Below are 22,539 nucleotides of genomic sequence, written 5' to 3'. Positions count from 1 at the left end.
CAGAAACCAGGAAAGATCACCCATCAGTGCCATTAAATATAGCAGCTACACAATTGGTAATCATATTCCCCTGGTAGTGGATTAACAACGTGAGCCATGTGAGGAGTAAGAGCAGAAAATACCAAACAAACAAAAAAAAAAAAATTCCACCATATCCTGTTCCAAGTGAGCACGGAAAGGAGTCATGGCAGTGGAGGAGTGAAAGAATGAAAACAATAGGGACCTGTCATTCTTCAGGGATGAGGGAATAACAAATCCTCTCTTCAGTACAGAAACACTGGATCACCCCCACGCTGTTATCTGCAGCGATGACGTGAGGAAGAGCCGTCTCTTCTGGGGGAAGTGTGTGAAAGGGGAAAGGTCCTCCGAGCCCGGGGTTTTCCTGCTCCCCATTGTCTTCCTGAGAACCCGTCTCACCGGAAAAAAACCTAATTTATGACGGTATGTTAGAGTGACAGAAAATAAGTGACTATGAGGAGTGAGGACAGGCATCGGGATCAACTTCTGAACAAAAACAGGAAAGCAAACGGTAGAAGACCGAGATAAAAACACCTCTTAAGATAACTGACCAGACACATTTAGGCTGAGGGGGAAACTTATCTTTACCATGAAAGTCATATCCATGCCATGAATGGATAACAGATAAGGTTTTCAACACAAGCTGCTTAATCATGCTGTCACATAGAGACACTGACGATGAAGGGGATTTTAGGCAGGACAGTTTGGAGAAAAACAGACAGCTTAACACTGATCAAAGCAGAAAAAATGTATAAAAAATAACACATGGGTGTAATACCTATATATATAATATTAGACTACTCTCTACCCTCATGGACCACAGCAGCTTTTTATCAAGGCCTCCGAATTCACTTCAGGTCTCTAGAGGAACTTTGCTGCCACCTCCTGACATACATGTAGAATGCACATATAAAAATGAAAAATGTGAGTCAACATGCCTTTTTTTAATATCCGAATCACGGCTTCGAAAAGCTCATCTGTACAACGTGTTTGAAGTGCAGCTACATTGGCAGCATGAGCTGCCTTTTTTTCACAATCAACCTATCAATGCCACAGAAATCATTGTTAAAAGAGGCGCTGCTTCGACATTACTGTACATTCTTTCATTGTCTGTGTAACATAAGACTGATCAATGGACTAAAGAATAAAAACAACCCAGAATAAAATAGAAAATACATTAAAACAGGCAACAAAAGGTGGAAAGTATGAACTAAAAGGGGAGGCGATATTACAGAAGTCGTGACATCTGTGATACAGAACATTGTATTTCACTTTGTCTCAAAAGGCCAGCTATCAAAAACTGTCAGGCTTCCACTGATTACACCCTAAAAGATTTCCATACAGATCGGTGGGGTCTAAGATTTGAAAGAAAAATCAAATGGTAAAGGAATGCATTTAAAAAAGCGTGTTGCTTTAACCATCTTTCTTTTTATTCTTCATCTTCTCCTTCTATTCGTGTCCTGACATCCACTTCATCACCATCATCATCATCATCACCATCATATTACTTCTGCGAATAATAACAATCAACGACTCATTCATTCTTTTATGGAAACACGATGACTGAGTTAACCTGCTGACATTCTCTAATTTCTTTAGAAGTACGCCTGGTTTTCATAAATATTCTTACAAATTCTTGCTCAACAGCATTCCATGGAAAAAAACCTACAGTAATAAGGTGTAATTGGAAAACCCCCCGCCCCCATCTATAAAACTACAGTGTGTGTGAATTTCCCAGGCCAACGGCGCTTGATGAGTGTCAGCCGTTTTACACCGTTGCCTCAATGTCCTGGGGGTCGTCCCCCTCCAGCAGGCTGTAAGACGCGTGGCTCTGGAAAGGTCTTTGCAAAGGGTGAGCCAGGAGTTTGGCCATGCAGTTGTGCAGCTCAATGGCGGCTCCGCTCAGGGAAACCTCGAAGCGATAACACATACCCTTGGAGTCCAGGTTGCAGAAAGAGGTGTAGTTGTCCTGGAGACAGAAAAACATTGCACACGGTTGAAATGCAGCACCACAGACAAATCCAGATTATCTCAGTGTGGGAAAAGATGGAGCATTTAAGTGGGATTTCACAACCGTGCTCCCCACTGAGTTAGTAAGATGGACAGAAGTAAAGGAAATCACTGCAAACACGGAAAGGTGTGGAGCCCCAACTGATACACTGTTTTTAACTTTCTGAACTACTTTTCACTTCCTTCACAAAGACTTTTGTGTTCTCCACGATCCATAAAAAGTCAGTGTGTTGGTCCAGTCCAGTTATAGCAGACTGTCAGCATAGAGAACATTTCTGAAGCTACTACAGAAAGGATTACATTATATATATTATATTGTGCGTTTTTTGCTTGTTACTACTGAAGCTGTGGCTCAGAATCTGGTTATCGTTTGGATTACACCTGTATTTATGGTTGAATTTATGACGCCACGGTAGCAGAAATTCCCAGTTTCCCAGTGTGACCTTTCAGGAGCTGTGCAGGAAAATCTAGCCTAGTCAAAAAATATTACTATTTCCAGTTGTGCAACTGTTGATGAAATGAGCACACCAAATAAACAGCAGCAAACATCCTGGTACACAATGAAAACAGATGGTTGTGTCTTCATCAGCTGAATCGCTCACCCTCCAGCCGGTCTCATCACCCTGCTCCTCCACCCCGTTGTGTAGGTAGACCACATCGAAGAAGAAATATGGAGACTGGAGCATTTTCTGTGGCGGTACACAAGAAGTCAAATCAAATCAAAATAAAAAAACAAATGTAACAAGCTTGAATACAGCCTGAATGAGTGATATCTCAACAGTGGTCATACGTACACTAACAGCCTCTGAAGGGTTGAACTGAAGCTGTCCTGCATGACGGCTGTAGATTAGCACAGTCCGCACCACATAAGGAGGAGGGACGGTCTGAACATTGTCCATCGACGGCAGCTCGACCTTCTGACGACTATAAGGACAGCAAAAAAGAGATGATCTTCAGTGATCATTTCTATGTAATGTTTCATTTTAAAATACAAAAACGTTTATAGTCGCACAGTATTACTTACATTACATTAAGAAGATCTTCGAGGTCTACAGAGGACAGTTAAGGCCATTCAACATCTAGAATTGTGAGAATATGCGTGAGGTTTAGCTGCATAATTGGACATGTATTATCATTGAAAGAAAGGATACTGAAGGACTCGCACACATTGGTCTCAAGGTCATACAGACAGCTGCACAGCTCCCTGGGGTCGGAGGTGAAACCCGACAACTGAGGCACAAGAGGAGGAAAAAGAAGACATTATTCAAGAAAAAAAGGAAACAAATTGCACAGATACACTGCATAAACATCCAGATTCAAACACGTTGGTACTCACCCACAGAGCATCATCATTGACTACTACCAGGGCAAACTCATGGCGTTTGTCAATCTTGTGTTTAGTTCTGACAAACATCTCGATCATCTTCTGGGATATGTTCAGGGCATTCGTTTTAGACCTAAATGGAAAGAAAGTCAAACAAGGCCGTGTTGACAAGTGAAATACTAGGACAGGGGAATGGAGATTTACTTTGCTCTAGCTTACCCGTTAAAAGACTCCAACTTTGGCAAAGACATCTCTTCGGAAAGGTCTAAGCAGATGATCTGCCATGAGGAACACCAGAATGAATTAAACCTGAAGGTGAAAATAAGGCTTGATTTTCACGTGAAAAATGAAGAACTGCGATGTGGGCCTACCACTTTCTCCGGACAGTTGACACGGGGAACTCTGAGCTGGTACTCTGCTGGTGGAGGGATGGGGGTTGCCAATGCGGGCTGCTGCTGTGTGGGCTTCGGCCTCTCTTTGGCTGCGACAGCAGCAGTTGACAGTGGTGCTGCGGCGCCGCCTGCAGCCGCTGCTGCTACGGCAACAGGGGCTGCAGTCTGAGCTGCAGCTACTGAGACGGCTGTTGTTGTGGAAGTGGAAGGACTGTCGCTGGTCGAAGCCTCGCCCTCGCCCTCAACACGACTGCCCACGGCGGGCTGAGGTATGTTGGAGTTCCCGTTTCCTCCCAGGCTGCCCAGGCTGCCCGTGCTGCTGCGGCGGTCCTCAGCACCTTCAGGGTTGGAGCGTGTCCGGGGTCGCAGCTCCACCAGATGCTCCTCTCCATCGGCTGGGCCCGGCTCTGGCGTCTCCATGGATACACAGGTTGCTAAGGAAGCAGAGATGATGAGATTGGCTCAGTGATAAGTTAGTCCAGCCATGAACAGAAACTATTATTTCCCCTGTGGTTTGGATCCACTGAGACCAAAAGCTAAATACAAATAACTTTCACTAATTTTACTGAGACACTCAAAAAATATCAGCAGCAATTGCAAGAATACTATCTATAAATCTTAGAAAATATAAGAATGAAACAAGAGCCACTTAAAAAGTTCAACACAGATAGTATAATGACTACAAGAAAGTTGAATGAATCTCAGATCCCCCCCTACTAACTTTATAATCGTATTTCTACTTTTAAAATCATGCCACTAACACGATGTTACACAATAAAGCTGCGATTCTGTCCGAATGAACGACAAGTGCAGCGAGTAACTAACAACACTGGGCTGTTTTAGCTTTACACAACGGATAGTTTAGATCATTACGCATCCAGAAGGCGAGTCCACGCATAGCCGATGTTTGATGACAGCGCAGTAGCAACGCTAACTGTTAGCATTAGCTTCAGGAGACATTAGAGCGAAGCAGACGAGCGAACACGCATGAAATGTTTTATTTTTAAAATGTTGAAACGTTAGACTCACATTATAAGAAACTGCCGAACTTCTAGCGTTCAAATGAAGTCAAACTCATTGAAAGTTGCACAATGTTTCAACGACGAGCTTACATTTGTTTTGATCGGAGGACTTCCTGACAGGAAATGATCAAAGCCGGAAGTGCGAACCATCGTAGCATTATGGGTAATGGAGTTTCGTGAGAAGTTACGTGTTGGTGGTAATTATAGTAGTAACAATGGAATTAAATATATAAAAAAGACAAATTCCTCCATGAATACTAATCTAGTGTGTGAATAAGTCCATTAAGCATATGATTTACATTTTCTTATGCTGTAAATATGTATTTATTTCTGCATTATGCAGTCTGAATGACCTGATGCACAAAGCTGAAAACACATTATATAAATAATGATCAGAACACATCACTACATTAAAAGGAAACTAATATTTAATATATGATTTTGTATCATTCATCTTTGGGAATTGATCACCTGTTTCTGCTGAATCTGGATTAATACCTTTAGTGTAAATATTTTAAAACATCAGAAAGTGTCTTTGCTGTAAACAGAGATCTAAAACTCACACCACTGAACATGTCTCTTCAGTCCGTGTCATGGTCCAAATTGATTGTAACTTCATGCATTTTCCAATTTACCCATGGTAGATTCTTCTTCAAACTTCTTGCAGAGCAGCTACGATATATATCCAGAGTTTATAGGCTACTCGTAGTTGACTATAAAACAGGCATGTAAGCTAAATGTGGACAAAACAGGAAAGGACACAAAGTCACGGGGAATGGGTGGGGATGACTTTTCCACCTCCTTCACTCATCACACTAAATACTGTGGGGTCGACATGCAGGAGGCAGACTGCAGCGCTGATTGACTAACTATTGGAAAATATCATTACACAAAACATCTGTTGGACTGAAGAATACTTTCTTAATTTTTTAAGTTTATGTTTAATTGTAGGCAGGCACAACAGGAAGGAAATCACTGCTGTAGACTGGATCAAGAAACATGGAGGTAAGTTATGATAACATTTCAGTGTTTGTATTCAAAAATACATCATTTATTTCATGCTGGATGTTGCATGACCTGATTTACCTGGTAAATTTGACATAACACCATTGAGTACATCAAACATGTCCTCTGTGAAATGGCTTGCAAAGATGATGCATATTGTCCTGAAACCAGATCTACAAACTGAATGAATCTACAGAATTACAGTCTGCGTTGTTGTGAAACCTGATTTGGACGTGTGAGGCGGGAGCAGAATGTTTAGCAAATATAAATAATATTGCTGACTGTGTGGCATTATACATCATAGGACTGATATCCTTCCCATATTCAAATACTGGGGGTGAATTTGAGACTCTAAATTGGCTGGTGAACTAATGCCCAGTGCATGCTTAGAAAGCCTTCCTGTGACTCTTGCAAGAGGTGGGTATAGTGGATAAGGAATTTAAAGTATGTTGTCAACTCTCGCCTGTACAATATATATATATATATATATATATATATATATATATATATATATATATATATATATATATATATATATACTAGCATAATAAAAGAGAAAAAATGTGTTCAATTTTGCAGAGAAAAAGATGGCTTGTTCCACAAATAGAGGCTTGGCAGGAAGCTGGATCTCAGGATGTTTTAGTTTCCTCCTTTTCCGCTGCTCAAAACAATAGTCGCCAAATTGTGCAGCAACAATGTCTGGTTAACACAGAGCATAACACAGTATTTTGCTCATTTCTGTAATGAAGTGCTCTCTAATGGAGGATAATTATTACGTTGCAGCAAGATCACACTTAAATAATAAAACATAAATAAATAATGGTACAAATATGTGAGTAGAACTGAAGGGTAAAAACAAAGACATTTGCTTTAATATACAGTAAAAAGTTCAAATAACTTCTTGTGTCTGCAGGATTTCTGCCTGGTCCGATGTGACAGCCTAGATGCTGGGTCGCTATATGACAGGGAGGTGATGACCCCGATCGACCACATAACCCTCGACCTCGAGGGCTCTGACCCCACAGCAAACCTGGAGCCTTCGCCAGCAGAACTGGCTCAGTGTGAGGCTGAAGTGGGCACGCTGCTCAGCATCATCGCTGAACTGAACAAGAAGATGGGTTCATTACAGGCACCAAGGTAACATTAGATGTGGATTATCATAATGATGCAAGCCACACAATTAGGCTGAATTAATGGATTTGGATTCACTCCAAATAAATAGTTAGATGGAACTGTGTTTGTTGTTTGTTTAAATAGTTTGCATCAATAAATGATACACCGGTCTGCTTGTGTCAAAATAAACACAGTGGTCTTTACATTCAAAATGCTGTTGCTGCTGATAATCCTGCAGTGAACCTCGGGACCTGAGACCACCAGGACTATCCAGGCCTCTGGTTCCAGACCTCCTGTCCCACAGGCTGGCCAGAAGCAGCCCAGAGAGGAACCCTGCCTCTGCTTACACATCTACACCTCCACGGAGTGACCGAGGTGAGAGCAGACACAGCAGCTAACATGGATTTGTGAAAGAGCAGAAAAGAACAACTGATTTTACTTACTTTGGGGGGAAAGCAAACAACAACAAAACACACATTACGTCATAAAGGTTCAAATAAACTATGTTATTTCCAGTCCAGTAGGCCTGAAACTGCCCCTCGCATTTCCTAACATGATTCACTGCACCTCTACTTTTCATCTACTAGGAGGCAGCGTTGGAGTGTGGACTAAACTCCAGGAGGTTTTATCTTCAGTGGAGGACTCCATTAGCTGTAAGAGGTCCTGGGCGGCCCCCATCACAGCTTCTGACCAAGATAAGCACAGAGAGCATCTGAGAGCAGCCCAGGAGAGCCGGGTTAAGGCCACTCAGGTATAAAAAGCTCTCATGATGGATTGGAATTTTTGATACTAAAGCTGCAGATTTGACCACAAACGAATGTTAGATCACGTTGGTTGAAAGATTTCGTAAAACCAACTTGATCAAAAAATTCTGTCTAATGGATGAGTTTAGGAGAAACATATTTAATTGTGCCTTTCGTAATGTTGGCTCACTGGTTGCAGATATTGAAGGAGATGGAAATAGAGTTTGGCATTTCAAGCCCATCAGGTCTGCCAAAGGACCAGTATCAGGAGGACGTCCTGGATGTGGAGATGCAAGACTCTGCTCTCAGAAGCTCTCAGGAGGAGCTGGAGAGAACACAGAGCACCTTTAGTCAGATGGAAGAGGAGAAGAACAAGGTAGAAGAGAGGGTACGTTAGGGTTAAGGTTAAAAATGACACCATTTAATTTCAAATTCATGAGTTAAAAAACTTAATTTAGTACATCTTGTATTTCAGCTGGTTGGTCTCCATAAGTCCTGGAGGCCAGGCAGCCGCTCTCCTCCCTACTGGCCCACTACGGGGGCTCTCAGTCCAGACTGGGCCTCTCCTCCCTTCCCTGGTTCACCGTTACTCCACAGAAGATCAGCCAGAGCTGTAACGCCTCTGTCTGTGGTTGGGGATGGTTCTCCGATGGGCTCCGCTAACTCATGCAGTCCTTGTCCCAGCCCCATCAGCCTGGAGTCGGAGACAGAACGACTGAACAGGTGTGTCTGAGGGGGGGGGGGCGCTCAGGAGATCTCAAAGCCACAAAAATCAGCTACAGCACACGGTCGACACCTGTCAATTTATATATATTTATGGATATATATATATATATATATATATATATATATATATACTGTGTAAAGTATGTATGGCTGCTCATACTGTATGTAAGTCCTGACTCATTAAGTTATCTGGCTCTCCAGCACGTCTTTACCGTTTGTTGTTTACATTTTGAATGAAAGTTATTTGAATGACCTTTCAAGATCGTGTCGGCAAGCTAAATAATGTAGGTAAGTTGCCATGGCTACGGCTAAGAAGCCAGTGATTATTTCGGTTGAGGCATGACTCTTCCTCCATAGAAGCTTTATCGTTTGTATAATTAAAACTGCCTCCCTGGTTATTCCAGGTGCATTGAGAGGCTGAGGGCCAGAAATGAACGTCTGACTGCAGCTCTGGAGCGAAGGAAGGGAGAGTCGGAACAGAACGGTCTTGCACTAAAGAGGCTCGAGGCTAACTGCTCTGCCCTGCAGATGGCTCTCCAATACTGGTAAACACACGAAACACAGCAGACACACAAGTACGAATGCCATCCAAGGATTCCCCCCAAATAATGAATGTGCACAGCTCAGCAATCCAACAGTCCTAATCTAGATTCTTCTCGTGCGGCGAGGTCATATTTTGTTCTGATGCTTGTGATTGACAGTGAGGAGTGTGAAGAGGCCTACAGCGAGCTGCTGTCACTTCATGACGCCAAGGAGCCGCAGAGCATTCCTCCGCAGACAGACTCAGCAGGTGTTTGAATGCCATGTTTTAATACTGCTTACAATTCAGTGCATGCGACGCACACAGCCAGGCTCACAGTTTTTCCCTTTCGTCAGAGGCAGCGGGTGACAGGCAGCAGCCCGACAGTCCGTCAGCTCAGCTCCTGGGAACCGAAGAGCTGTCCACCTCCTTCTCCACAGCAGGAGTCACAGAGGAGACGGGAAGGAAGAGTGACAAAGGGCAGAGGTGATGTTTTAAAGCTTTGCACATTCAAGTATTAGGAATGTGTGGAAAGGAAAATGTCTCTCAATATCAATATTCGAATCTGAAAATACAATGGATAACTTTAAAAAAAATATGGCACATCTCATTCTGTCCCATCACCAAAGATCTTCATATTATGGCCATTTCTTGGACTATGTTTTTGCCAGGTCACTCACTTTATAACTCCACAGAACACCTGATCCGGTGGAGCGAGAGGCTGTTCTCCGTCAGCGAATTGAGCGCCTGAAGAGGGACCGGGCAGCCATTTGTCTGCCTAAACCGGGCCCAGGAGTTCAGGGCAAGATGTGCCCCATAACTCGACCAAGAGGGGGACATGGGACTAAAGATAACACCAAACCTCCTGATAGCAAGAAAGAGAAGGCTTCCCTCTTCTGTGAGCTCATCTCTGTCCGGGTAGGAGCTGTGTGTCCTCATTTTCAGTTAAAACTTTCAAAAGAGAAACAATCAAAGAGACAGTGAGATACTATCATCTCCTGTCATGGTTGTTTCGGATGAAGTGTTGTCTATACATACATGAAGTTAAATATTCTGAAGATGAAGACTAGAAACAGGGATAATATATATAACTATATACATATATATAACTGTCAGCTTCGGCTAAAGGTAACAAAATCCACCTAGCAGCACTTTAAAAAAAGTATTTGTAACATCTTGTTCTTCTGAACTACACACACAGCATTTCTTACGCCCTATCGTCGTTCACATATCTATATTGTGATGAACTTTTTCAGGAGGAGATGTCAGATTTGCGAGCTCTAATCCGCCTGAAGGAGAAAGAACTGAGGAGTCTGGAGTGGGGTTCGATGACCCAGAAGGCCCAGGAGGCAGCTGGAGCTTTTGTTCCAGAAAGCCTCAGAGAGGAGATGGAGGATTGTAAGACCGAACGACAGGTAGGACAGACTACAGTAGAGACCTTTTTTTTTTTTTTAATTTATCAAATAATTCAAAGTCAAGGTGAAACGAGCAAGAGGGATCAGGACGATGGTCTACTGTGGCAGACCCGATTCAGATCTGGGTGTCCCACATGGGAAATCATACATCTACCAAAGCAGAATCCCTCCAGGCCAAGAGGGGTATTTTGGTTTCACAAGGTCTTCTGCTGGGCTGTCCTGTCGCCGCAGCACAGATTCATCACACACCTCTGTCACTGAACCGCTACTAGACTCCATAACCGATCTTAAAGACTTCATCCACTAAACTATTAAACATCAAAATCTCAATGGCTTCTGATTGTTATTCTGATCAGCACGGGTCTTTCTCAACAGTGGTTGCCAATCCGAGAGTTTGGAAACTGATTAACAAGATAAGAAATAATAGGAGAAAAAAAACATTTTTTTATAAACCGTATTGGATATGAGGGGTGGGAATCTCAGAGTAACTCACGATACATGATAATATCATGATATTTTGCCCATGATAATGATGATATCACGATACTGCGATATACAATATATTACAAGAAATCATCAATGATCATGATATCTGTGTATTTGAAGGAGAAAAATACCAGTGAAAAGGCAAACGTAGAAATGAATCATATACTGTTTATTCACTGCAATGTGGTGTCAGTTTCACAGAATTTGTGAAATTTAACACACACTGACTGAACATGTCTACGTGGGCCATCATTCCAATATATCCATTAACTGGCAAAAGGCCAAGAGGAATCTTGAAGTTAATTAATGCACGGATTCAGTAAGCGCCTGCATATTTTAATAAAAAAAATAATAATAAAAAACGTATTTCTTAAATATCTATTTTTCGATATATTGTCCCACCACCCAACCCCTTCAGGTTGAAATCCTCACGACACTGCCTTGCTTTAGATTATGTGTGTGCCATGTTTGTTCATACAGAGTTGAATGGGCTTGAGGTTTTTTTGGCTTTTGGGCTTTAAAGAAATGAAAACGTTATGTTTCAGAGGCTCTGTGAAAATGCAGCTAAACTGAGCAGTGATGGCAACATTGCCGATCCTCGAACCAGACCCATTCTGAAAGAACTGCAATCTGTCCTGCAAAGGTGAGCCATTGTTATTTCTCTTCGCGCCTTTGGCAAATATTTGAAGCAAACTGCAAATAAAAAAGAAAATAATATTGGTAAAAGCAGATTTTATGGTATATTTAAATATTCAACAAGGAAAACTAGTAAATTATTGAATGTAATGTCACCTGGAGAAACCTGGGTATTCACAGAGAGATTATAAAATCTAGCCGATGAATGTTGTGTAGAAAATGAATCGCTCAGACATCTGTTGCCTGGTTTTATCCGTTGCTTAGGAACACTATCAGCAAGAATGCAGACTTTGTACATAAAGGGCTTCTTGCTCCCTCCATCAGGTGCTTCAGGGAGCATCCTTTTCTTCGTCTGACCTCGAGTAGTGAATACTTCTCCACGAAGCTCTGCTGTTAGCGCTCTACATCACATTCACTCCAAGGCTCATCATAAAGACATTTATGATTCCTTACGTAGAGCTTATAAATGGTTTATGTGAGGATCTGTGGGGACTTAAGTCAAATGAAAAAACATACATGATGTTCATCCTCTTATTTCATCTGATCTGACTGTTGTTTTCAGGGAGCAGGCTTTAAAGAAGAGACTGGCTTTAGTCCAAGACTCACTGAACACAGCTCTGTCAGAGAGCACCTCCCACCGGAGGGACAATGGCGAGCAGATCGCTCTGCTCACACAAGCTCATAGGTGAGCATCCCGACTTGCTTTGTACGTTTAAAGCCAAAGTCATTTTGTACTGTCGCTGTTGATTTGAGTGCGTTAAATCATGTCTTGCTTTGTGGGTTTCTTCCATTCCCAGTAAAGCCTTGAGCTCGTACCGGCAGATTCGCAGGAAGTACCGGGAGCAGGTGTGGAGGCTGGAGCAGAAAGTGGTGGCCATGACAGAGGGTCACCATCTCCAGAGTGGAGCTACCAAAGCCGCAGGGGAGGCCTCGGAGTGGAGGAGGGAGGAGACGGTTCTGTGATCCCGCTGTACTTTTTACCATTGGGAGTGGAGTTCTTGCTGTTAGCGTGTTAGCATTTAGCTCAAAGTGGTGTCTACACACAGCCTCACTGAGCTGCTAGCATGACTGTAGACTCTTAGTCATTGTGATGCTGTTATATTGTTACTTATATGTATATTAACCTTTTCTTATCTGTCAAACCATCTGATATGCATGGGCTCTTGGGAGGAAACAAGTATATAGAACATGGAAAACACCGTCGGTTCTGCCTCTTCCACCCTCGTGAGCGTCAACAGTAAACCGAAAAGGAATCCAAAGCTTAACTTGTCTTGCAGTACTTCCACATCACGAGACGCATTCCTTATTTCAGAGAAACAGCTGTCATGCAGTCACAAATGTGTGAGGCCGATTCAAGGACTGAACCCTCTAAGGACCTCTGGACTGACCTCGGGAGTGCACATGTCCTTTTTCCCATACATGCCGACTGTATAAAGCCGTGCTGTCGTCACAGAGGAGGGGGGATGGGGGCCGGGACAATGGCTGATGTGCACACAAAACGTGTGGCCAGCCCATTTGTCTTCTTAGCATTTCATAGCTCTCCCTGCCTTTCACTATTTCCACTTCTCTTCAGTGGTTTGTTTCTTGTTTTGAAGTTGCTCCCCTTGGAAAAGTTATTGGATTTTTTATGGAGTACTCCGCTGATCGCTCATTTAATCCTGATAACATTTCCGGTGGATAGTTTCATCAGTTTCAAAAGTTATATGACTTTTTTCTTTCCATGCATTCTTCTTGCTTGTCAGAACCCGGCGCCTACATTAACCACAATGCATCTCAACCTTCACAGGTCCAGGCAGAAATCACAGTGTGTTAAAGCTCATAGCAGTAATGTAGTCGTAAGCAAACCGCAGACACACTTGTGAAAAGTGGATCATTTACAACATACACAACTATTAATCAAAATACTGAATGATCAATTAAGTGGTTGAATATGTAATAATGTGAAAGTATATGTATATATGGTTGTACATTGGGGCAATATTATGTTATATTTGTTATTAATCCCATTTAAAAACCCAATAAAAATGCAAGCATTTAAAAAAAAACACATATTTGGTTTTGGTCATTTCATTGTAGCCCGTTTGTTGCCAATGCAAAAGACAGATATTTCGCTACAAATAGAACCAAAACTATCTGTTCTAACAGACCAACTCATTAAAAACCCGGCTTACTTTTGTTATTTCCACATTCCCATCCTCAACTCACTCATACCTCCGTCTCCTGACTCATCTCTCAATCATCTCCATCCCCTCACCCCCCTCCAGCTGACCCCCCTGCCCTGACCTACTCCAGTCGGTCGGCTGCAGCTGAGGCCGGCGGTCAGGAGGTTAAGGCAAAGGTTGAGTGTCACACCCACAGGGTCACAGTGATGCGGCGCTGTTGTGTTAGTTTGTGAATGGAGGGTTCAGCGCGCCAGACGAGGTGGAGAGGCCCTGATGCCCCGACTCTTGCCTGAGCTTGCCCTTTCCCGAGCAGAGGTCACCGTCCTCGCCACTCCCCCCCGCACCTCCAGGTCACAGTCGCTATTGTTGTAATAACTGCAATCAGAGCAGATGATACAATTATCATTCCATTTTGTGTGTTCGCCCTCTCTAAGATCAATGGCAAGCTTCTGAGTTCATCAAAGGTTTTAGACGACATGATTGTTGTAACCTCTGGGTGACTCTTGTAGCATGTGGTGACTCATGACTCATGACTCTCGCTCTCTCTCTCTCTCTATATATATATATATATATATAGAGAGAGAGAGAGACCATGAAGTTGGAATAATTTGCAAATGTTTTGTCTTTTATAGTGCCGAACACATAATAAAAGTATTGCATCTGGTCAAAAGTGATCACTGTTGCATTTAAACAGGAATAAACTGTAATAAAAGGATTGTGTCTGAAAACAAAATATTCTGCTAAAGGTCTTAGCTTTTAAATGAATGTCATTCAAACATATTTCAGTATTTCTGTATTGAATGACTTAAACCTTGTTTTAACCTTTACCTAACATGAAAGCATGAAAGGTCTAATCTAATCTCGCTCATGATAAAAATAATTGTAGCTATACTTGTGTGATGAAATAGGCATTGAAATACAATTTTGTAAACGTGTACTAAAGACCAAGTGAGATAAGAAAGCAAACAAAGCAGAGGAGAACAGACTGGTGTTTAAATGCTCACTCTTTGTGGATGTTATAGAGGCCGTAACACACTCATGGCCAGGATCTAATCTCTGGACACGTTTTAAAACCCCCTCGTGTAACAGCCAGCATTCAAGCCTGTGGGTAGGGGAGTTTTTCAGTGCCTGGGAAAAATACTCAAACCATTATTAGAAAACGACAGAAGCTGTCAATCATGGTGGGGGGCAGACACACACACACACACACACACACACACACACACACACACACACACACACACACACACACAGACACACACACACACAAGAAGGGAGGGGCAGTGACCTGGGGATTTTAGGTCAGCTCATTTACTCTTTGCGTCCGTTCTTTATTTTAATAAGTCGTCCATAAGCTCGATAAAGAGATCACAGCCTGCTCCTTCATCTCCGTGCCCTCTCTTTCTTAAAGCCATTAGCTCACCTGTCACCACCACTCCATATCCCCTCTCATCTCATCCTCCCCCTCTCTATCTCCCCCTATCCTCCATTCTGTGCCACGCCGACCTCACACCTCTCTCTTGAGCTTTCTGACACCAGGCGGCCCGTCGAGAGGTCGGGAGGATGGGGGGGTTCAATCCCGCTTACTGTAGGAAGCCTTTGCTTTATTTTGTCCTTTAGTAAAACAACATAAGACGCTAAAAACGAGAAAACAATGAACAAGTAACAAAGGAAGGTCACCACCCAAGCCAGAACTTATGCTTTAAAGGGAAAAAAAAAAGAATGAATGATGAACCATTTATCAGAAAATCTCTTTGAGAAGAATATAATTGAGAAGCATATAATTCTGTAGACTGGAGAGTTCTGGATGTTTGGTGGTAATGTTGTATGCTGATTATATTACATGTACTTTGTTTTTGGCAGAGATATTCATCTACATGTATGTATTATTACATTGACTTAATTTTAATAACTTAATCATATAAATTGCCCAGTATGTTCTTTTCCCAAAGGACCCCAGGAAGAGGAGCTGTTAAATAAATATGTCAAATAAATAAAAAAATAAAATGATAAAATATAAATAACTAATTACTCATAGTAATGACTCTTCATTTGTCCAGATAGTCATTAACAAACAAAAAAACACAAAAAACATTTTTAATAATGACTGTATATAGACAGTACTCCGTCATTAAGAAAAATGTGTTGATTTCATTGACATTTCTTACTTTATGTTCTTTGACTGATGCTTTCTTCTTCTTCTTTGGAACGTGAACGTCAACTACATATTATTACATTATGAGACGCTTGCTTACAGATGTCAGGATCAGCATCTGATGTGAATAACATTCACAGCCGCCAGACCTCAAACCAGTTGCTCAGCTGTAGGAGAAACAACATGTTGTCAGACACCATCAATAAAACACCAAATACAAACAAACCTGTTTCATCCCTCCAGTAGAGTCCAAGAGGCTTCTCGACTGGGAAGAAGGACGAAAAAGCAAATGAGATATGAGTCATCAAAGTCAAAGCACAAAAAATGGTTTGAACACAATACAGCTGTGGAAATATCTGCCAACCATAAAAATAAAAAACAGGCTCAACTGAAATATTTTCCGGATGCTTCACAGGATTTCTTCAAAGCACTATATTTTCTACAGGTTTGTAATATTGTTTCTGACATTTTATGTCCTAGAGTTTTGACATTCAAGATATGAGCGGAGTGACAGATGGGGACTGCAACGGGAGACGCTCAGCTTCATGGTCAGGACTGTAAAAGGCCATCACGGCACCTCAACTTCTTCTAATTTGTTGGAGGATGTGGTTTGTGGTGGTGGCAGGTGTAATTCTTATTGAACTTACCCTTATTAATATGAATGACTTGGGGAAAATAGGAATGCCTTAATGCAAAGCTAATGTGAGTCATTTATGTACAACATGCAAAAACATTGGTTTGCTGTTCTGAACTCAACATACACAATAAAGGCCTTCTAGGGAAGTCACAGTCAAGCTGAGCTCAGATCAGTGTCCAATAACAGAGCAGATGATCTAAAGAGGTCAGTTAGCTGGTCAGTTTGCGAACGGTAGATTACAGTAATAAGGTGTTTGGATGGCTGGGGGGGAGTGGCCTCATCCTAATCCCGTTAAAGCATTTGAGTCGTCTTCCCTGAGCAGATTAGGTTAATTTTCTGCCCTCCTAAGCAACTAACTTGACCTATGGGCAATGTCTGCCGATAGCACAGTGACTAGCAGGGAGCAACAGATTGGACTCAGCTTTACGAGAGCATGAACTTGGTGATCAGGAACACGATCAAATTGTTGTGGCTACACCGAGCGTTAGGTTAATGCCCTGTCTGAAAAATATCAGGCTTAGAGATGATTCAAAGTAAAGCAAGTTCATCTGCTACATCTGCTATATTGACAATCTGTCAACCAATAGACAGGAAACAGGTTTCTACCGTGGCGGCGTCCAGTCATGAGTTAATTGTAAACTTTTAAGTCGCCTTAAAATGTCTTGTTTGGCATTCGGTTGTTCGTAGCTCCGCCCTCTTGTGTCACTTCTGGTTGCGACGGAACAAGATGGAGATGGCCAACATGCCGAACTCAAGGCTTCAAAACAGTAGTCCACAAACCAGCATCATGGTGTCCACTTCTTATACACCGCCTGTGCTCTAACGTTATATTTGCGTTTTCCATCTCTCAAATGTGGAATTATTCTTAAAGTGAGGTATATTGTCATCTAGAAGATGCAGGTACAACCTATAAACAATGCATATTAAAACATTAAACAAGAATATTAACATCAGAGTTCAAGTGGTTCAGTCAGAGCAACTCAGGTTCAATTCATTCTTATCTTTAATGGTAAACATGCAGGAGAAAAGAAAGCCCTCTACTGCCATTACAGTAAACGGTCCTATTGACTGACTTGAAATGATTGGGTTGAAACCCTGTTCAAAGCCAACACGAGAGCGCTGATTTGAATGACAACAACACACACCAAATGGGAAGTTTCCCACCATCCCCGGCAGGTCCAGGGCGGGGAGGAGGGCAAATATTGATTGGATGCCGTGTGTTGCTCCGGAGTCACCGCAGCAGATGTTTTTCTTTGGCAGGATCCACTGCCCTGTGTATTTTAAATGGCTCCGCCATTCACTTGAGGTCAAAGGCCCGAGGATGGAGAGGGTGTTGTGTAAAGGGAGAGACGGAGCGAGAGAGGGAGGGAGGGAGGGAGAGAGAGAGAGAGAGAGAGAAGATGATTTTCTTTCCTCTGGCCTCTGGGCCAAAGGGCAGCAGGGGCTAATGAGGAAGGAGCAGGGAGTCATGTGCTCTTGCTTGTTTGCCGGCAGTTACTCCTCAGAGTTAAAGTTTAACCCCAGTTTTCAAATTCCTCTGCACTTTAACTAATGTAATTCACACACCAAGAATCAGCCCAGCCTTTGCAGAGAATCATTTATGTTTCAAATCAAGAAAACAAATGGCAAAGACTAGGTTGTATTGGTCGTCTGACATGAACTCATTCTATAAGTAACTTGAATATCATCTTCTGAAGCAGCTCCTACAGCCTACAGGGCTTCAGCTGGTTAAACCTGTATGCACATACCATGGAAGTGTGTGTGGATTTCCATGCTGATTGAAGTCTTCGGCTTTCTAGCTTCAGCTTTAAATGTCCTCAATAGGAAATACTTCTTTCAGTCAAGTCAAATATAAAACATCAAATATAAAACATATAATTAAAATGTGTAAAACATACGCTAAATCACCCACGCACAAAACAATGTACACGCTATCGGAGTTAGCATCCGGTCCATCCACACAGATGCCATGTTAACACACCTGTTTAGCAATGTAAATGTGTGTGTGTGTGTGTGTGTGTGTGTGTGTGTGTGTGTGTTCTTTGCTCTGTGGCTCTGGACTCTGACTGTGTTGAGAATGGACAGACTCCACCACAGTCGACATCACGCTGAGAGCAGCTGCATTCCTGACCTGTAGTTCAAAGAGCAAAGAACACACACACACACACACACACACACACACACACACACAACTCCACTATAAGGCATGTAAACTATACTCTTGCACAAGGGCACGCTCTGCCTCAGAAATACAAAACACACATTTCAGAGTGACACCCTACATGTGCTCTTGTAAACACACTGAAACAAACACGACTGCACAATGTCACAAAACACACAAACACAACACACTAGTTTTAACCTCACACACAGACTGTACAGAAAATCCAGGCGATACAATCGTGTAGTCAGAAAGGTCAATGGTTCAAACTCCTTCATCCACACTCATCATCACACAGATCTGGTTTATTATGACAAACTGATAACAGCATATCATTTTGCTCATGGACATGATTATAATTTGCTTTAAAATATATATTTGATTGTACTTTCCTTTGACCCAAATCCTGTAAATGTTTACAGCTCAAAACGTCACACTGAGTCTTCTATTCAATTTCAATGTGTCAGACTTTTTGTTTATGATTAAATTAACTCTACAAGGCAGCGTTTCAACACAAAATCTGTGGTTATTTGTTTTTAAAAAATCAGCATTTCCCAAAGATGACATGCAAATTAACTTGACATTTATGTGAATATTTCTTTTTCAGTGGAGGCTATGTTTGTTTATTCAATTTTTTGTATTTTTTTTTTATGACTTCCTCTCTTACATTTAACTGATGCAGGCTTGTTTAGTTTGATTCGTTCTCATGTTGGGATCCATCATATGAGCAGAATGTTGTAATTAGTGTGGCACACTGACATTCAGCAGTAATTAAAATGTTACCAAGTTGAAATGATTTAACATTAAAATACATTTCATTAGAAAGGAACAGCATGAACACCATTTCATTTTAGTGACTTACAGTGCAGTCGACATCCAACCAACTTGTATAGAGGACGTAAAATAAATGCAACATGTTTCCATGGTTACGGGTCCCTGTAAAAAGATTAAATGGACATTTTATCATCCTCAAAGCTTCTCAGAATTGTTTCTCATGAACTAGAATTTGACTGACAGCTTTAAAAAAAAAACAGATGACAGACTGAACATATTTAAGTTGCAGTATAATACAAGTTCCACAACCAAATCTTTACATATTTAAATCTTTACAGTTTCATGAATAAATATCAAACACTACCCCTCATGCCCCGACCTCTGCAGATACACATACGCGGAGGCTTAAAGGAAAGCACTAATTCAACTTACAGCAGCTTAGCTTGGCCCCGATAACCTCTTAACCAAACAAAAGGCCTATCCATGCACAATGAGGCTCGCTGTGACGGATGTGGGTTAAAGTTACCTTATGCTCCCGTTTTAAAAGGCTGAATTAACGTCACTGAAAAAAAAAAAGAAGAGCGACGTCCTTCCTCTTTCTGCCAGCCTTTTACCCCTCTGCTCCTTTGACATTCACACATCTTCTGATAGACAAAACATTCCTTTGAGGAACACGAGGACACAATGTTTCGTCATTCTGGGGAAATTCCTGTAAAACCATGTGATGAACAAACACTTTTTTTGATGCATAGAGGTCCTTTGAACCGGGTCGTACGTGAATACCTCCTCTGTGGATATTCTTTTCTCCTGCGTTGTTGGAATCCTTGCAGGCCCTGATTGTGTATTTTGTCCTCCCTTCACGTGACAATGCCAGTGGTGTGACAGACAAAGCAAGCAAGAAATTCTACAGGAGTACTTACAGCATTATAAAAACAGGAGCAGTGCTACACAGCGTCTGTAAAGCAGCAACGCTGTCGATTAAATGCATTTACACTACTAATCTGCAACAGCAGATATGTCTGAAGGAAATGCAGGATCAAACATCGTCAACATAATGAGGAAACTGTAATTAACATATCTAACAAGGTGCAAAATGTTGTTGCTGAAATATTGTTCACGACCATTGGTTTTCATTATCCACCCTACAGTCACTAAAGCATGATGAAACATTTTTGTGGTTGCAGGAATCAGGATGTGAACCCCAGTCAGTGTACGCACATCATCCAACCTCAACACTCACATGCCCTTCATAGGGAAAAAAAGAGGGTTTCCCATCAAAGTATAAATTACCTAATGAGTAGTTTATAAACCTAAGAGCAAGATTATGTAGTTACACAGAAGTTGAAATGACAGCTTAGGGACAACAAAGCTGGACATAAAGGAAAAGGATAGACAGGACTGTTATGTAATAAAATAAAATAATAAAAATGAACACTATACACAAGTAAAGTGATCTGTAAACTGTAAAGAACTTTAAATATTTTTTGTATGATGTGTTCAGCTTGTCGGAAACCAAAGCTGTGTTTTCTCCACACAGGAAGAGGAAACTACCACATGATTTAATAAGAGAAATATCTTGTTTATGGCAAACTAAAGCATGCCTGAGGTTACATAACACGACTATTGTTAATCGCAGGTCTGTGAACATGAAGGATGTGCTACAACCCACCCACCACTCTGACCTTCACACCCATGCTTTCTACCTCACCACATATAGTATATAGGCTCCACTCTTATACATCCTGAATCGGCTCTGAATATTGGATGTAAAAGGTGACAGAAAGGCAGAACCATCCGGTTTGGATGTATTTGCAAGGCATGGAGTAAAAGTCGGGATATCTCGACGGATCTCCTTTCGTCTGCGACACCAGTCTGACGACTTGACGTGTACAAACCACCCCCTTTTAAAAAAAAATGTGCACGCAAAAACAAAACTCAACAAGTGCCATCCGGCATGCAGCGGTTCACCGTGGTCTCTCCTTCACACAGACCCGTGAGTGTGTGCGGCAGGTGTGAAAAAGGAGCCCGCTGCGTATCATATAACCCTTCGACAAGTCGCTCGACGACAACAACGGGCCCTCCTTGTTAATATTGGGTCAACAAAGTAGGAAGGGGGAATTCTTTAGGATCAGAGTGAAGTGGAGAACATGAGTGTGAGTGCCATGCGTTCGCTGTGTCGACCTGAGCCCCCCCCCCCCCCCCCCTGCTCTTTGTCTCACAGCAGTGTTGGGGTTAACTCCCCCCTTTGCTCCCAGGCTGCCGCGGGGTCAGGGGGGAAACAGGCAGCCAGTCAGCCAGCCAGGCATTCTTTCTATGTGACTGTGTGTGTGTGTGTGTGTGTGGCTGCAGCCCAGTCTGTGCTCTTTGACTCCGCTGGCCTTATAAGGCATCCGGCGCCATGGCAACGGCAGGGCTTGAATAGCAGTGTCAAATCCCTCAGCACACAGACACACGCTCACTCTCCCTAAAGGAGGGAGCGAGGCAGAGACACAGAGAGGGGATTGAGAGGAGCAGGAGAGGCGGCTATCTCCACCGCAGCGTCTGGCTTTCACTAAAAAGGTCTATGACCGTGTTTTTCCTCCGCTTGTTTGTCTAATTTATTCCTGCCTCGGCCCAGCAGAGAGACAGGCGGAGAGAGAAAAGGGGAGGAAAAAACACAAACTAAAGGACAGGCGGGATAGTAGGGAGTGCAACAGTACACCGTGACTTGCTGACAGGGAATGCAGAGAGGGTTCTGGCCCTCTGGTTGTTACTGCTGGATGGACAAGCACCGACAACACCGGAGACAACGCTTTGTGGAGTTGTGAGAGCGGAGGAGATTTCTCAACTTTTTGGGTTTTTGTTTTTCCCTCCCGTGACATCTGAGCCTCTGACACCACAGACCAGATCACTTCACCACAGGCACTGCAGAGGAGGACTTCATTTGATGAACTATAGACCACAAAGACATCATTCCACGAGCAAAAGGAGTGTATTGTCTTTCTCACCACTTCTTGTTTTAAGTGTGGAATCGGTTCTGGTTGGATGTTTGCTGCTAGTTATTGAGCACAGAAGTGTTCCTGAGCAAAAAAAAAGCCAAAAAGCTGAATACCAAAGAAAGAAAATTGACAGAATCCAATTTCCAAAAGTCTTGTTTTTTTTCTCCTTTGGGACATATCGATGAACATTTCCACAGCAAAATATTGTGGTGTTTTCCCCTCTTTATCACGCTCACCTCTGCCTCCATAACAGCCCCGACAA

At 42.3% G+C, this 22,539-nt stretch overlaps 2 protein-coding genes across 6 annotated transcripts; one reads left to right on the top strand and one right to left on the bottom strand.

The window, feature by feature from the left end:
• Positions 1-941: 941 nt before the first annotated feature.
• On the bottom strand, positions 942-4,894 carry babam1 (BRISC and BRCA1 A complex member 1). Of its 2 annotated transcripts, none has more exons than XM_084011371.1 (9): positions 4,774-4,894; positions 3,724-4,178; positions 3,572-3,630; positions 3,365-3,485; positions 3,180-3,258; positions 3,053-3,077; positions 2,823-2,952; positions 2,631-2,717; positions 942-1,987 (listed from the first exon to the last, which is right to left on the bottom strand). In XM_084011371.1, exons 2-9 carry the CDS (start codon positions 4,162-4,164, stop codon positions 1,787-1,789), a joined length of 1,143 nt encoding a protein of 380 aa, XP_083867497.1. In that variant the 5' UTR covers positions 4,165-4,178; positions 4,774-4,894; the 3' UTR covers positions 942-1,786. The 2 variants fall into 2 exon arrangements, with proteins under 2 accessions (XP_083867497.1, XP_083867498.1); XM_084011372.1 differs by having other exon boundaries at positions 4,857-4,888.
• Positions 4,895-5,600: 706 nt separating this feature from the next.
• Positions 5,601-12,983, top strand: ushbp1 (Usher syndrome 1C binding protein 1). Of its 4 annotated transcripts, XR_014597321.1 has the most exons (15): positions 5,601-5,771; positions 6,685-6,908; positions 7,123-7,259; positions 7,472-7,635; positions 7,827-8,015; positions 8,103-8,350; positions 8,758-8,898; positions 9,055-9,143; positions 9,230-9,359; positions 9,569-9,791; positions 10,130-10,288; positions 11,320-11,417; positions 11,973-12,095; positions 12,208-12,634; positions 12,723-12,983. XR_014597321.1 is itself a non-coding variant. In XM_084012107.1 (14 exons), exons 1-14 carry the CDS (start codon positions 5,766-5,768, stop codon positions 12,371-12,373), a joined length of 2,085 nt encoding a protein of 694 aa, XP_083868233.1. In that variant the 5' UTR covers positions 5,601-5,765; the 3' UTR covers positions 12,374-12,983. The 4 variants fall into 4 exon arrangements, 3 of the variants coding, with proteins under 3 accessions (XP_083868233.1, XP_083868232.1, XP_083868231.1); XM_084012107.1 differs by having other exon boundaries at positions 7,827-8,003; positions 12,208-12,983; XM_084012106.1 differs by having other exon boundaries at positions 9,236-9,359; positions 12,208-12,983.
• Positions 12,984-22,539: the final 9,556 nt, after the last annotated feature.

Source organism: Eutrigla gurnardus (genome assembly GCF_963514095.1).
Source record: "Eutrigla gurnardus genome assembly, chromosome: 6".
In the NCBI taxonomy this organism is placed as follows: Eukaryota; Metazoa; Chordata; class Actinopteri; order Perciformes; family Triglidae; genus Eutrigla; species Eutrigla gurnardus.
This window is presented reverse-complemented; position numbering and strand designations above follow the sequence as displayed.

Bases quoted from the DNA above. Each gene is read 5' to 3' on its own strand.
- babam1 (XM_084011371.1), bottom strand. From the start codon at position 4,164: ATGGAGACGCCAGAGCCGGGCCCAGCCGATGGAGAGGAGCATCTGGTG. The intron at 2,953-3,052 runs GTAAGTAATACT...CTGTCCTTATAG, and splicing joins GAAGATCTTCTTAATGTAAT to TCGTCAGAAGGTCGAGCTGC. The intron at 2,718-2,822 runs GTACGTATGACC...GTACCGCCACAG, and splicing joins ACCCTTCAGAGGCTGTTAGT to AAAATGCTCCAGTCTCCATA.
- ushbp1 (XM_084012105.1), top strand. The intron at 7,260-7,471 runs GTGAGAGCAGAC...TTCATCTACTAG, and splicing joins ACCTCCACGGAGTGACCGAG to GAGGCAGCGTTGGAGTGTGG. The intron at 12,096-12,207 runs GTGAGCATCCCG...TTCCATTCCCAG, and splicing joins CTGCTCACACAAGCTCATAG to TAAAGCCTTGAGCTCGTACC.